The sequence below is a fragment of the Rhinopithecus roxellana genome, chromosome 6, assembly GCF_007565055.1.
Source record: "Rhinopithecus roxellana isolate Shanxi Qingling chromosome 6, ASM756505v1, whole genome shotgun sequence".
In the NCBI taxonomy this organism is placed as follows: Eukaryota; Metazoa; Chordata; class Mammalia; order Primates; family Cercopithecidae; genus Rhinopithecus; species Rhinopithecus roxellana.
The window spans coordinates 101,787,585-101,804,136 of record NC_044554.1 but is presented as its reverse complement, the minus strand read 5'-3'; the positions used below and the strand labels follow the sequence as shown (position 1 = coordinate 101,804,136).

At 48.0% G+C, this 16,552-nt stretch overlaps 1 protein-coding gene across 2 annotated transcripts in view; it reads right to left on the bottom strand.

Moving 5' to 3' along the window:
* SDK1 (sidekick cell adhesion molecule 1) overlaps positions 1 to 16,552 on the bottom strand; it is a 982,307-nt gene that overhangs the window by 282,553 nt on the left and 683,202 nt on the right. For both annotated transcript variants that reach the window (XM_030933228.1, XM_030933229.1), the window contains one exon: positions 9,457 to 9,593. In XM_030933228.1, the coding sequence (XP_030789088.1) occupies positions 9,457 to 9,593 (137 nt within the window). The remainder of the gene's footprint in view (positions 1 to 9,456; positions 9,594 to 16,552) is intronic.

Here is a 16,552-nt window from a genome sequence, read left to right as displayed (position 1 = left end):
AATTAAAATACTATAAAACTGGCAGAAAAAGAGATAATGAGTCAATGGAACTAAATAATCCACAAGCAGACTTTTATATAAACAGGTCCTCTGAATATACAAAGAAGGAAACACCATAAATAAATGGATTATTCAATAAATCATGTTGGGAAAATGGATCATTTGAAAGAAAGGAGGAGTCATATGTTGGAGTATTAACACACCTATATTCCATTAAAATTAGAGAGTTAAATATATTAAAAATTAAACCTTTATAAACAAGGCAAAAACCTATAAGAATACTCATTTTAGGCTTGAGAGTGTTGAAATAGCCAAACACAAAAGTAATGAAGTGACAAAGGAAAATGTCAATAGATTTAACTGCATAAAAATCAAACACTTCTGTATGACAAAAAGTAATGTACAAAAATTAACGGTAAAAGCAAACTGAAAAAAAATCCTTGTCACAAATGACAGAAAAAAATCCCTAAGGCCTTGGATAGATAAATAGGTCAAAGAAAATGAACAGATCATAGCAGAGAAAGTGCACAAAGCCCAACCGACTTGGCAGAATGGGTTCAAGAATACTAGCAGTCGACATACAAACTAAAACCACCCTCAGAAGACCTGAAACTCAGAAGCCTCAACCTTCTGAATGAAGACACAGGAGGATATCTTTGCACAGCTGAGGTAGAAAGAGGATTCAAATGATTTCCTTCTAGATATTTGCATTAGTGTTGCCGTCTTGCCTTTGCTGGTGCCCTAAAGGTTGTTTGTCAATTGGTGGATTCAGCGCTGCTGAGTCAACTCAGGAGAGAGGCGTTGGGGTCAGCACCCCCAGGGGAGGGGATGGGGACAATGCAAGTAGAGGAAGACATGAGGACAGCACCCCCGAGGGGATGGGAATGGTGCTCCCAGGGTAGGGGGTGGGTGTGACACTCTAGGGGAGGAGATGGGGTAGCACCTTGAGACCAGAGGCAACGCCTAAAAGTAGATGCTGAGTAGGAGCTGACCAGGCAAAGGCAGAGGGTGCAGGATCAGGGCGAGAATTCCCAGACTCTGTGAGCAAAGGTGTGGTGGCACTGAGTATCTGGTGTCCCCAGGGAATCTGGAACAATGCCTTGTTGCTGAAGCAAGAAAAGCAGAGTGGTGAGCGGCTGGAGAGGCACGGGGTGGTCAGATAGTAAACAGTGCTGCTACCATGCTAAGAAGCCTAGAATCCCCTCTTCAGGGAATAAGAACCTCTATACGGAAGAAATAGGGCCGGCAACCTAGGGAGGACATGGGCTGGGGACGAGGCTTTGGGCCATGGCTGCAGAACCAGCGGGTGCAGGGAAGCCTTCCCGCCCAGCCCCAGTGGTGGCTCCTCTGCAGATCCTCTGGAAGGCTCCAGGCAGGGGAAATCACTCGGTCAGGTTCCTGCATTACTGAGCTCGCTCTGGTGGCTCGAGGGAGGATAGATTTGAGGATCCCAGATCTATGGATTACAATGATGGGCAACAGCCAGTTAGGGTTAGCAGTAGCAGGAACGAAGAAGGGCAGGGCAGTGGATTTGATAAAAATGCATGAGGTAAACCCCACAAAATGTATTGATTTATTTGTTGGGGAGAATCAATGGTGAAGGAGTCAAGAATTATATTATGTTTTTCTCTCTCTCTTTTTTTTTTTTTTGAGATGAAGTCTCACTCTGTCTCCCAGGCTGGAGTGCCTTGGTGCAATTGCGGCTCACTGCAGCCTTGAACTCCTGGGTTGAAACGATCCTCCCACCTTAGCCTCCCAAGTAGCTGGGATTACAGGCATCAGCCACCACACCTGGCTAACTTTTTAATTTTTTTTTTTTTTTTTAGATATGGGGTCTTGCTATGTTGCCCAGGCTGGTCTCAAACTCCTGGCCTCAAGTGATCCTCCTGACTCAGCCTCCCAAAGTGTTGAGAACACAGGTGTGAGCCACTGTGCCCAGCTTTGACATTATCTCTAACTTGGAAGGGGAACAACTTTGGGGCCAGATGATGAATCCTATTTTAGAGTTGGAGTCTGATAAGCCCCTGGGACATGGAGGTGTAGATGTCCGGAAGACATTTGGTTACAAGAATCTAAGGCTCAGCAGAGAGGTCTAGGTTGGAAACACACATTAGGGACTTACGGTGTGTGGGTCAAAGGTGAACCATGGACAAACATGAGATCCCTAGGAAAAGCCTGTGTGTTAAGAAGACCAGTGTATGAGTGAGACAAAGCGAGGAATGCTAACTTTTTAGGGGCAGGAGGGGAAATAGAGTCTTCAATGAGTCAGAGAAAATGGACGGAGAGGAGAGAAGAAGAAGGAAGAATGAAGAGAAAGACGTAAGCCAAGTCCTGGGAACAAAGAGGTCTGCGTGGGAGGAGTGATCAGGAGCATCGCTTGCAGAGAAGCTGAGGGGAAGTGGACTCCGTGGAGCTCACTGGCTCTGTCCTTTAGAACAATGACAATATGGCTTCAGGAGAGAAGAGTAGATAGAACAAGTGAGAAGCGAGGAGGTGCAGGTAATTAGCAGAGCTCAGTCGTTCGAGGCAGAAGAAGCCAGGAGAGAGCGAGAGCTTTGAACACAGAACACAGAGAGGGAATAAACAGGGAGCCAAGTCCTGGAGGAAGCGCTGGGGGAGGGACCAAGGGCTTGGGTGCCGGCTGGCTTTCAACATATATGGGACTGTAGTGATTGTTTTTATTCTTTGTGCTTTAAGGTATTTCTCAATTTTTTATTAATCAGCATGCATAGCCTGAATAATAAAAAGTACAAATGTATTTTACATTTTAATCAGATTTAAATATTACAAGGTATAATACGAAATCACAATTATGAACACTCATCCTATTAAAAAACTAACTGTAGGACTGAGTAGAATGAAGGATTCTGAGTTTCTAATATAAGTAAGTTTGTTACCTGCAAGCATTTACCACAAGACACACAACAGCAGGTGTTAAGGTTGAAAAAAAAATCATAAGAAAAAGACTGAATTTATCTTGATAACTGGTAAAAGGCCACCATTCTTCTGTTTCAGCCATGGGACGCCTTTGTTCAGCCCATGGAAAACACGTGTAGGCTCAGTTTGAGAACTAGGATAGCCCCTCCCAAATATCAAGGTTACCATGGAAACTGGTGGCAACTGTTGCATTAAACGAATATCTGCATTTCTAACACTGTGCAATGCCGACTCACTCATGCTAAAGAATAAATTTTTAAGACGGCAAAATAATGGCTCTAATACAAAGACAGAATCAACATGTATCAAAAATTTTAGTTAAGTCATTAATTTATGAGGGAACCAGTAAGATGCTTCAACTGTATCAAAAGAGAAAGCAAACAGCACACAACATAGTGATAGTGCTAAAATGAATTTATAAATAGACGCAAAACTGGTCAGGATCTGCAGAGCAATAGCCAGTTATATACTACAGGATAAAATTTGCATTTATGTGCATTTCTTTGGAAAAGAAATTTGCATTACTCAAAGTACATTACTATAAGATTTCTACAATTTACAAAGATAAGTAGCCCAAAGACATGGAAAGCACGGATCCCCATCGAATCAGATAACCCTGAAGGGTGCTAGATGAGACACCCAGCAATCCTTTTTATGGCACACTGCAACGTCTTTCACAATTCTTACCTGACAGTCTCCCTCCACGGGATCATCAGAATCTCAAAGAAAGATCATTCTTGATCATAATTGATAAGGATTTTAGAGAGTGGGCCAAATGCTTTCATGATTCAACAGAATTCTCAGCCTGGTCACAGGGTCCCCACTGTCAAGCCATCAGGAATCCCTGCACTCTCTCAATGCCGGGATCCCCCAGGCTTCCCTCATCCGCCACCTGGCCTGACCCTCTGCCCTCCTCAATCAACCAGGTGGGTACCTTGACCCAGGCCCTAGGACACTACTGCCCTTCTCTGAGCCCCAGGCTTACTAAACAGGCACCTGGGACAGGAGAACCATCAAACTTCTCAGAGAGGCAAACCCTGGGATGCCTGCAGAGGGCCATGTGTATCTTCCATCCAGAGATGCACCTTGAGTCCCGTACATGGATGCAGGCTCAGTCCAAGCCCCAGGCTCTGCTCCAAAGAGCTCGGAAGAGGCCCGTCTGCCGTGGCAGGAATGTCGTCAGGACAGAGGCGATCAAGTGCCTGCCTTGGCCACTAAATCACATAGGTTTGGCCCCTGCAGGATCCCTGGCTTCCAGGAGAACGGCATCCCAGTCAGCCTGCCAGGAAGAGCTGGCTGTGGAGTGTCTCCCGAGTAGCCGGAGGGAAAGACCTAGTAGATGGCGTTATTTAGTGCTGACCACTTGCACACGCTAAGTGTAGGCCAAGTGCAATTTCCATTTTAGTGCACTTGCTGCTAAGCTGGTCTTTCTGGCTCTAATGAGCCAGCATGTTCAGCTGCTTCTTAAGGGCATTTGTTGCTAATAAAAATAAAAACCAGACTATTGGCCCCGATGACGGTGCTGCTCTTCCTATTTGCCACGACAGGAAGACACGGACCAACCAGCCGGTAGCAGCACAGGCTGCTTCAGCCAAGGTCACGGGCTTCCTTCACACAGTGGAAATCAGAACAGGCAGGAGGCAACCATGGTACCTATTCTAGATTCTAAACAGCACGATACCCACACTCCAGGCTCTGAAGGAAAGAGCTGGGAATGTCAGCCAGCTTCAGGAGAGCCAGAGGCTAATAGGGGTGACCGATATTCTCTGTCCCCTTCTGAGTGAAATAAAGCAGCTGGACACCTACAGAGCCATCCTGTGTGTGCCAGGCACTCTGCAGGGTGTCACAGTACAGAGGACCAACACACGGACCCCGCCTGCCCTGAAGGGGTTCCCAGTCTTGCCAGGAGATGGACACAAGCCAGGAACTATGATGCACGTGCTCAAAGGGAAGCATGTAGACCAGCATGGGAGCCCCGAGGAGGCAGAAGCCATTTCTGCCTGGGCGTAATGGGACTTGCAGAAGTGATATTTGATCCGAGCCACCAAGAAGGAGGAAGAACTTTCCCAGGTAACACCAATACGTGCTGCCAGCAATGCCCCAGCCCCATCTCACAGGCAGCTGTTTCCCACCGAGCCTGGAGGCCTGGCATTGAGGGGCCCTTGCTGATGCTGTCCCCTCATCGCCCGTCTGGCCCAGGCCTCATGTCACATCTTCTTTGAAGACTTTCTCTGACTTGCCTTCTATACAGTCACATTACTACGTACGTACCTCGCCAGGAACGTGCGGCTTGGAGGCTGCATCGGTGCCTCTGGCTGTCTCCTCGCTGTTCGCAGTGGAGACTGATCACGTCAGCTCTGCCCCCGGCACCCAGCACCCAGCACCCAGCACCTAGCACCCAGCAGAGTGCAGAGCAGCTGCCCAGTCTGGATTCACCGCTGTAACGCCTGGCTGGCTGGATAGTTACACATGAAACCCGCTTCTCACCGAGGCAAGGTGACTGGCTGGAGGAGCCAGTCCCGCTATCAGCTGAGAAGAATGCTGGCCGGGCATCTCAAAGCAAAGCCTTCCTTCATGGAAATGGGGGAAGACAGAACACCTCTGTTTTGGAAGATGGCCCAGGACTATAATTTTCAGTCCCTCACAAGGGGACTCCCCTGCAGAGATGAATTTTACTTCGTTTGCTGAGTGCCTACTAAGTGCAGGGAATGAGAGGCACCAAGACAAAGGAGACACACTCCTGAAGCCTGACGTGCTCACGCCCGATGGGGGCTGTCCTTAGGGTGGATACGAATCAGAATTCAGACGACACCAGCTCTGCCCCATCCCGCTCTCTCCACCCAGATCACTGTCAAGTCCTGTTTTACATACAGGCAGCATGGCCACACCATCCTCGGGAAACTCTTCCGTCCTCTCAGAGGTTTTCTGAATCAGTAACACCCTGGCCTTCCCCGTTCGGGTGAGTGGAAGCTAAGATGGCCGTCTACACACAGGCTGGTTTCTATCCTGCCCTGTCTCTGGGAGGAAAGAGGCCAGAGTGGGATTCACAGAGGCCCCTCTGCAGGGGAAGAAGGGCCTGGACTCCGGCCTCAGAGATGCCCCTGCGAGGGGGAGAAGGGCCCGGACTCTGGCCTCACTCTGAGGTGGTGCCCAGGACTGGAGGGTGTAACCTTAGACGCCGAAGACACGGAATAACATACTGCCTCTGGGCCCTCCCTCGGTGAACTGGTTTGCATGGTGCAGAACTCAAATAATGGTTCTTCAGATTCCCGGAGTGGCTTCCTCCATGTCCACATGGACCGACGCCCAAGTGCGGCCTCTCCATGAAGCCCCACTGTAGCGCAACGGCACACTCTGCTCCCCAAGACTCCTCTGTGGACTCCTGATGAGCACCGACTCCGGAGTCAGACAGCGCAGGGATCCCATCTTCCCCTCCCATCGCCGTGTGACCCTGGGCAGGTGATAGTGACTTACAACCTCTGCACATCCATTCCCGTAGCTATGAAATGGGAATCAAATGCTGTGGCTGTGGTGTGAGCATGCAGTATCATCAGAAGGGAACCTCTACCAGGGGAGGCTGAGGGTGTAGAAAAGGTAATTAGGAGAAATAAAGGGCAATTTACAAAGGAAAGAGGTTTAATGGAGAACCCACAGTTCCACGTGGCTGGGGAAGTCTCACAATTAGGAGAAATATGCCATAATTAGGAGAAATATGTCAATAATTGCAGGAGGTGTGTACAGGCTGGCGTTAGCTGGGAAGAGCCACGGCAGAATGCAGGCTGAATCTGCCCAGAGAAGTGAGCAGTGCCAGGGAGCTGGGTTTCAGGGGAGGGTACCCGAGAGTGCACCACTCGTAGCTGTCCTGAAAACAGGGACCCAGTTTAGAACACCAGTGTCATTGGGAGACAACCACAGGCCGAATAAAGTGGATCATGGTAACAGCCATGATACCTGCGTCTGGCTCTGCCTCGGAGAGGCCCAGGGAAAGAGACCCTCATCTGGAATAAATGGGTGATGTGGGTCAGCTGTGTCCCCACCCAAATCTCATCTTTAACTCCCATGAGTTGTGGGAGGGACTCAGTGGGAGGTAATTGGATCACGAGGGCAGGTCTGTCTTGTGCTCTTCTCCTGATAGTAAGTCTTGTGAAGTCTGAGGGTTATTACAAGGGGGAGTTTTCCTGCACAAGCTCTCTTCTCTTGTCTGCTGTCATGTGAGACATGCCTTTCACCTTCCACCATGATCTGAGACTTCCCCAGCCACATGGAACTGTCAGTTCTCCATTAAACTTCTTTCCTTTGTAAATTGCCCAGTCTCGGATGTGTCTTTATCAGCAGTGTGAAAATGGACTAATACAGATGGGATAACAGAGGGAGGCCTCCAGCTTAGGCATTAAAAGATTAAATTGGAGAGGCCGGGCGCGGTGGCTCAAGTCTGTAATCCCAGCACTTTGGGAGGCCGAGACGAGTGGATCACAAGGTCAGGAGATCGAGACCATCCTGGCTAACACGGTGAAACCCCATCTCTACTAAAAAATACAAAAAACTAGCTGGGCGACGTGGCGGGCGCCAGTAGTCCCAGCTACTCCAGAGGCTGAGGCAGGAGAATGGCGTGAACCTGGGAGGCGGAGCTTGCGGTGAGCTGAGATCCGGCCACTGCACTCCAGCCTGGGTGATAGCGAGACTCCGTCTCAAAAAAAAAAAAAAACCAAAAGATTAAATTGGAGGCCGGGTGCAGTGGCTCACGCCTATAATCCCAGCACTCTGGGAGGCCGAGCACACCTGTAATCCCAGCACTTTGGGAGGCTGAAGTGGGCAGATCACAAGGTCAGGAGTTCGAGACCAGCCTGGCCAATATGGTGAAACTCCGTCTCTACTAAAACAACAAAAATTAGCTGGGCATGGTGGCAGGTGCCTGTAGTCCCAACTACTTGGGAGGCTGAGGCAGGAGAACCGCTTGAACCCAGGAGGCAGAGGTTGTAATGAGCTGAGATTACGCCACTGCACTCCAGCCTGGGTGACAGAGCAGGACTCCATCTCAAAACAAACAAACAACAACAACAACAACAAAAGCAAAAGGTGAAATCGGGCTGGCGTGCTGGAGTTTCTTTGTGGAGGTAATGGGTTATCTATTATGAAGGGTAACAATCTAACCCTGTGGGTTTCCAGGGGAAGGAACAGGCCCTGAGATGAGATATTTGGCCCATTCAGGGAGTCAACATAAAACCCGCGTTGAGTTTCATGCGACCTGTGTGGCTGACGGGTGTGGAGAAAGAACACAGTAGCCCAGGGTAACCGGAGGCTGCACAGGGTGATCCGAGGCTGCACAGGGAGCGAGGCGTTTGGCTTCTATATTGCATGCAGCAGGAACCCCTGCAGGACATGTACAGGGGAGTGGCCTGGTCTGGGTGTCTCTTAGGAAGATCAGTGTTGCTGTTGGTAGGTGAATGGTTTGGAAGAGGAAACAGGGCCGGCTGGAAGGCTGCTGCAGCGGTCTTGGCGAGAGGTACCAGGGGTCTGAGGCAGAGAGGAAAGGGATCAGAATCCTAGTTAACAGACTGATAGGACTGCTGATCCAGGGGGTGTGGAGGTGGGGGCTGAGGTCCAGGGAAAGGAACTGGGGACTATTCCTAGGGTTCCGGCAGAGGAATATAGAAATGCAGGGTGCTGGGAGTAGAGATTTGGGTGGCTGCAGGAAGTAAAAAAAAAAAAATGCAGTGGAAAGAGGTTAAGCTGGAGAGGTCTGTGAGACAACCTGATACAGACATGAAGTCTCTGGGCTCCATAAATGATCCTGGAGGCCTGGGTGAAGGATATAAATGTTTGAGTTATCAAGGAAAATATGCTGCTAAAAAATCACAGGAAGGCATGCGATTTCTCAGGAAGAGATTCCAGGGAGAGCGGAGAGGCGTGAGTGGGTGCACACAGCAGGGGACACGTCACCCAGCCAGTCAGGAAGAGAAGGGAAGGAGGGTTTGGCGGCTGGAGGAAAGCCAAGGCTGTGAGTAGCCCATGGAAGGAGCATGTTTCACGCAGAAGAGTTCCAAGGATGGTGGTAAAGGGGCAGAGGGGTCCTGGAAGGTGAGTCAGGAAGAGGGTGCTGAACACGTGGCACCACGTCTACACTGGAGAAAACCTCCCACAGACGTGAGCAGTGGCGGTGGCAGCGAACTCTCAAGTCACCCAGGTGGCGGGCATTGTTAACCCATTTCCAGCTGGCCCCGGGAGTGACACTGCGGGGCTGTGCTCGGAGTAGCCCTGTGTGCACAGCCCTCCCATGGGGCCCCAAATCCATGCTCCTCCGAGAGCTTCTCTAACTAAGGACTTCTTCCCTTCCCTCTCTCAGGTCCTGCATGGTTTCTTCTCTTTCCTAAAGGGCAGGCTGTGTTTGAAACCCTGAAAAGCATTACAGCCTTTTATTAGTTGTTTTGGATCTGACCCAGAAGTAAAGGTTAAGGACATTAAGAGCACACACAAAGATCTGATGATCGTCCACGGTGACAGTTCCATTTTGCTACTTACTGTTTTCAGACAGCTCCACGATGTAATAAAGAATAGGACTGTTTCCGTCAAAGGGCCGGACCCAAGAGAGCACCACGGCGTGGCTGTGGGAAGAATTAGGGCTGGCCAGGAGGTTCTGAGGTGAATGAGGCAGTTCACTTGAATCGAAGGGGATGAAAAGGAAAAAGAAGAAAACACACATCAGAATCCAAGTGAAGAACATAAAATATGCCCCAAACACAAATATTAACTCTCTTCCTCCCAAAAATGGACAGACAAAACCCAGCTTCATTATTCACAGTGTTATTTTGTTTACTGGTCATAATTTCATTGAACCCTTATGCTAGCTACCAAAACAAGTACTAACGCTGTCACATAAATAGGGGGAGGGGACATAGACGATTACACATACATCATTATTTTTTTTTTAAATTTTTCATGAGACCAAGTCTTGCTCTGTTGCCCAGGCTGGAGTGCTGTGATGTGATGTGGGCTCACTGCAACCTCTGCCTCCCGGGTTCAAGCGATTCTCTGCCTCAGCCTCCCTATTAGGTGGGATTACAGGCGCCCACCACCACGCCTGGCTCATTTTTGTATTTTTAGTGGAGACGGGGTTTCACACCATCTTGGCCAGGTTGGTCTTGAACTCCTGACCTCGTGATTCACCCGCCTCAGCCTCCCAAAGTGCTGGGATTACAGGCGTGAGCCACCGCGCCCGGCCTACACATACGTTATTTAATTGAGAAAACTTGGTCAACAATTTGTTTTTACAACTAGAAGCTGGCAATGGAAATGCCACATACACAGGAAAAGGCCTGGTACATTTCACAGGAATGTTTCCAACACGAGCCATTTGGAGTTATGAGAGAAAATGCCCGCACGTATTCTTAGACAACACAGTTGCCGCATTTATTGACAGCATGAGGTTACATTATCATTATGTCTTCTGCTGGAGTTACAGGGATTTGGGGGAAGCACTTAAAAGGAAATGTGGTGAAAACAGTAACTAAAATCCCATGGAAATGGCAAAGAACACATCAGCAAGGCTATAAAATGGAAATGCAATTAAAGTGAATAAATTCTTTAAATAAGTTACTAGTAAAAAAAAAAAAAAAAAAAAGTTTTTACTGGGATTTACCAGTGACAAAGCTGCAAAACCCTACTATGTGGTTTCTACCAAGGCTGACTCTATAACCTTAAAACCATAAGCTGCCCAGGCCCCGTATTCAACCTTCACATCTCCTGAATCCGGGGCAGAACCCTGTGCTGGGGCTGTTCTGGCTGGCTGCCCCTCTATAAATGCTGCCAGGCGGGGCCGGGGAGAGGGGATGCCGAGTGTGACCTGGCTTACCGCTAACCGGTTTTTGGTCTCTTAGACATCAATTTCTGCTGACCCACACAGGTCAGAACAAAAAGCCATAATTATACTTGATATTTTTAATTTTAAAAATGTACTCATTACATTTTGCAATTTATTAAGCTGTTTTGTGCTTTCAGCTCCCTAAGAAACACAGCTCCAATCCATGCACACCATTTATAAGCATACTAATATTTCTAATGTAGACTGCGACTACATTGTACATTAGTGTGATAAAGAATAAATGCGAGCCCAGGATGTCGTCTTGTTTTCTCTTTAACTGTGAATTAAGTTTTGAATCAGAAAAGGAATTGTTCGTTTCTTTTTTTTTTTTTTTGAGACGGAGTCTCGCTCTGTCGCCCAAGCTAGAGTGCAGTGGTACAATCTCGGCTCACTGCAAGCTCCGCCTCCCTCCCAGGTTCACGGGTTCACGCCATTCTCCTGCCTCAGCCTCCCGAGTAGCTGGGGCTACAGGCACCCGCCACCACGCCTGGCTAATTTTTGGTATTTTTAGTAGAGACAGGGTTTCACCATGTTAGCCCGGATGGTCTCCATCTCCTGACCTTGTGATCCACCCGCCTCGGCCTCCCAAAGTGCTGGGATTAAAGGCATCAGCCCCTGCACCCAGCCATTCGTTTATTTATTTTTTGTACAGAATGGGTCTATGTTGTCCAGGCTGGTCTCAAACTCCCGGCCTCAAGCGATCCTCCCACCGCAGCCTCTGGAAGTGGTGGGATTATAAGCATGAGCCACTGCACCTGGGCGGAGCTGTCATTTCTATTTCGGTTCTCCAATAACCAAATCGCCATTAGAGGCGGAAATGCCAGGATAGAAATATCAATTCTACTTCTCCCAAGCCCCATTTCCTATTCCACCCCCTGCAGTCTGAATCAGTTTGGTCTGAAACTAAACCAAAGTGGTTCAAAGAGTCCCACCTGAACAGAAAATACAAATAAATCTGACAGGCACAGCCAAATAAGATAGTTTATCATAAAGAATGTATCTGATCTGAGATGGAACTTCTAGACTGTTGAAGTTTCCTGAATTACCAGGATGGTTTTTGTCATCATGGTGGGCCTCTCAGACCACAGCTGAGCTTATGCTTCCTGGGGGGACTCATGGTGGGCCCCGAGATCCTAGAGGGTTGGGGCTTTGAGCCAGTGGTGACGACGGCTCAGCCTTCTGACCTCTGGGGGGTGGAGGGGGCTGGAGACTGGGTTCAACCATGCAGCCAATGATTCAACTCTGGGAGGCTTGGGGTCAGTGAGGGTGGTAGGAAGGCAGGATTTGCCCTGGGTGGCAGAGAGGCCAGACAGGGTTGAGGAAAAATGCAGTGGCCTGCACAGAGAGATCAGGAACGAGCTTATGTTCACAATTTTTGGGCTGTCTTCTTGACTTTGGCTCTGGGACCCCAAGGGCAGCTCATTGGAAGCTGTTCTCACAGACTGGACACAATGTCAGATGATCATCTGTAATAGTCAGGATGGGAGACAGACCGTGAAACTAAAGTGGATTAGAGGCTCGAGGAGCCAGGCAGCTCTGCAGACACACACAGTAGGAGTCGGAGAGAAGCCGGAGCAGGAAAGGGTGTACAACCAGCTCAGGACAAACCCTGCAAAACAGACATTCTCGGGCCAGGTGACCATATGCTATAAGATGTGGACAGGCTCCTAGGAGACAATAGGAATGGGTGACCTGTGGCCCCGGACAAGCTGCCGTGTCTCTGCACACTTTCTCTGATGACCTCGAGGGGTTATGTTTGATCAAATTCTAAATTCTAAAAGTCTGTCCTTCCCACAGAGGTGAGAACACGGCCTCTTGCACTTGATTTCAAATCATGCTTCTCTTAGCCTGAGGTGAGAATTCACACAGAAATGACCCATCTTCCAGGTGAGGGGACTGCCTTTCTCTCGGGGCTGCTGTGCTGTGCAGACACTCACTGAAATGGAGGCTACTCCCTGGGCAGCTTCTGTCCTCCAGGAGTCAGCTCTCACAGTGCCTGGAATATGTTCACACATATCCCTCCATCCCTCTGCCCACTCTCAGCTAGGATGTGATTCTAGTCGGAGTGGTTTCTGATTTCCCTCTTGCCAGCAGACCACAAGCAGCAGATGAGCAGGATCTACCAGAAACAGGCACACCGAACAGCAAAAATGGTCACAAGAGCCTGAGCTGAGGGGATGTAAAAAGAGTTTTTTAAAAGATTAAAAACAAATACTTAAGAACTTAGAAAGCAAACTAGTGTTGAGGCATTTAGTGTAGGCGGCAAGAGCTACCCGCCCAGTGGTGCCCGAGGACCTGAGTGCCTGTGATGTGCAGAGGTGCATGCGTCCTTCTCTACTACTATCCGATGAAGACACTCCGTTGACTCAAAGTCACACTCGATGTGATGGACCAGTACAAACTATGATTTTTCCGTAAATCACAGGACTCAAGCATTGGAAGGAAACATCGATTTTTCCCAGTTTCAGTCTCTCCCCTCTATGAAAATCCCCTCGATCATATCTTGTGTGTAAAATTTACCTGTTTCATAATGTGAAGGGCCTTGTGACAGAGACATATCTCAGAGATACTGCACGTTCAGTTCCCGACCACCACAATGAAGTGAATATTGCAATTTGCAAGTCACACGCATGTTTTGGTTTTCCAGTGCACATACAAGTTCTGTTTATACTCTACTGCAGTCTATTAAGTGTGCAATAGCATTACGTCTAAAAAACATGTACACACCTTAATATCAAAATACTTTATGCTAAAAAACAGTCATCTCAGCCTTCGGTGAGTCACGATCTCATTGCTGGTGGAGGGTCCTGCTTGGATGTCGATGGCTGCGGAGTGATGAGAGTGGTGGGTACTAAAGGCTAGGGGGACTGTGGCAATTTCTTCAAATGAGACAGCAGTGAAGCCTGCTGCGTCAATGGACTCGTCCTCTCATGAAAGACTTCTCTGTAGCATGCGATGCTGTTTGACAGCATTTTACCCACAGTAGAACTTCTTTCGAAATTAGAGTCAATCCTCTCAAACCCTGCCACTGCTTTACCAGCTAAGTTCATGCAATATTCGAAGTCCTTGTTGTCATTTCAACAATGTCCACGGCATCTTTGCCAAGAGTAGACGCCATCCCACACGACTTGCTTTGCTCATCTCTAAGAAGCAAATCCTCATCTGAAAAAGTTTGATTATGAGATTGTAGCAATTCAGCCCATTTTCGGGCTCCACTTCTAATTCTACTTCTCTTGCTATTTCCACTACATCTGCAGCAACTTCCTCCATGGAAGCCTTGAACCCCTCCAATCTTATCCACAAGGGTTGGAATCAACTTCTTCCCAACTCCTGTTAATATTGATACTCTCACCTCCTCCCATGAATCACAAACATTCCTTTTTTTTGAGACGGAGTCTTGCTCTGTTGCCCAGGCCGGAGAGTGCAGTGGCGTGATCTCGGCTCACTGCAAGCTCTGCCTCCTGGGTTCACGCCATTCTCCTGCCTCAGCCTCCTGAGTAGCTGGGACTACAGGCGCCCGCCACTACGCCCGTCTAATTTTTTGTATTTTTAGTACAGATGGGGTTTCACTGTGTTAGCTGTGATGGTCTCGATCTCCTGATCTTGTGATCTGCCCACCTCGGCCTCCCAATGTGCTGGGATTACAGGTGTGAGCCACTGCGCCTGGCCCACAAACACTCTTAATGGCATCTAGAATGATGAATTCTTTCCAGAAGGTTTTCCATTTACTTTGTCCAAATCCGTCACAGGAATTATCATCCACAACTATAGTCTTATGAAATATATTCCTTAAATAATGAGACTTGACGGTCAAAATTCCACCTTGACCCATGGGCTACAGAACAGATATTGGGCTAGCAGGCATGAAACCAACATTCACCTCCTTGTATATTCCCATCAAAGCTCTAGCGTGACAAGGTACATTGTCCATGAGCAGTAATATTTTGAAAGGAATTTTTCTTTTCTGAGCTGCAGGTCTCAAAAGTAGGCTTGAAATATTCAGTAAAACACGCTGTAAACAGATGAGCTCTCACCTAGGCTTTGCCGTTCCATTTACAGAACACGGGTAAAGTAGACCGAGCGTCGTTCTTAAGAGCCCTAAGATTTTCAGCACGGTAAATGAGTGTTGGCTTCAACTTAAAGTCCCCAGCTCCACTGACCCCTAACAAGAGAGTCAGCCTGCCCTTTGAAGCTTTGAAACCAGACACTGACTTCTCTGTAGCTAGGAAAGTCCTAGATGGATAGTATCCTCTTCCCATAAAAGGCTGTTTCGCCTACACTGAGAATTTCCTGTTAGTGTAGCCACGCTCTTCACTGTTCCTAGCTAGGTCTTCTGAATAACTTACCTAGTTTCTCCATCAGCACCTGCTGCTTTATCTTGTACTTTTATGTTACGGGGATGGCATCTTTCCTTAAATCTCACAAACCAATCCCTGCTAGCTTCCAGTTTTTCTTCTGCAGCTTCCTCACCTCTCTCAGTCTTCACAAAACTGACGAGAGCTATGGCCTTGTTCTGGGTTAGGCTTTGGCCTAAGGGAATGTTGAGGTTGGTTTGATTTTTCTCTCCAGACCACTCAAACTTTCTCCACATCAGCAATAAGACTGTTTCGCTTTCTTATCATTTGTGTGTTCACTGGAGCACTTTACATTTCCTTCAGTTACTTTCCCTTTGCATTCACAGCTTGGCTGACTGTTTGGGGCAAGAGGTCTAGCTTTTGTCTTGTCTTGGCTTTCAACATGCCTTCCTTACTAAGCTTCATCATTTCCAGTCTGCCTTCTAGTGAGAGATGTACAATCCTCCCTTTCACTCGGGCGCTTAGAGGCCTTCGCAGGGTTATTAACTGGCCAGATTTCACACTGCGGGTCTCAAGGAATACAGGGGCCCAAGGAGAGGGAGAGAGACAGGGAATGGCCAGTTGGTGGAGCAGTCAGAACACACACGGCATTTATAGCTTAAGTTTGCCATCTTACATGGGCGTGGTTCATGGTGTCCCCAAACAATCACAATAGTAACATTCAAGATCACTGATCAGGGATCACAGTCACAGATACAGTAATAGTGACAAAGTGTGAAACATTGTGAGAATTCCCAAAATGTGACACAGAGACACTAAGTGAGCACACGCCGTTGGAAAAATTGTACCAATAGGCTTGCTTAACACAGGGTTGGTGCAAACTTCCAATTTGTAAAAGAACAAAAACAAACGCGCAATATCTGAGACATGCAATAAAAGACGGCATGCCTTATTCTGGAAATATTCTTTCTTTCTTTCTTTCTTTCTTTCTTTCTTTCTTTCTTTCTTCTTCTTTCTTCCTTCTTCCTTTCTTCTTCCTTCTTCTTTCTTCCTTCCTTTCCTTTCTTCCTTCCTTCCTTCCTTCTTCCTTTCTTCCTTCCTTCCTTTCCTTCCTTCCTTCCTTTCCTTCCTTTCCTTCTTCTTCTTTCTTTCTTTCTTTCTTTCTTTCTCTCTCTCTCTCTCTCTCTCTTTCTTTCCTTTTCTTTTCTTTTCTTTCTTTCTTTTTTTTTTTAGACAGAGACTCACTCTGTCACCCAGGCTGGAGTGCACTGGCATAATTTCGGTTCACTGCAACCTCCGCCTCCTGGGTTCAAGCAATTCTCTGCCTTAGCCCCCCGAGTAGCTGGGATTACAGGCGCCCACCACCACGCCCGGCTAATTTTTGTATTTTTAGTAGAGACGAGGTTTCGCCATCTTGGCCAGGCTGGTCTTGAACTCCTGACCTCGTGATCCACCCGCCTCG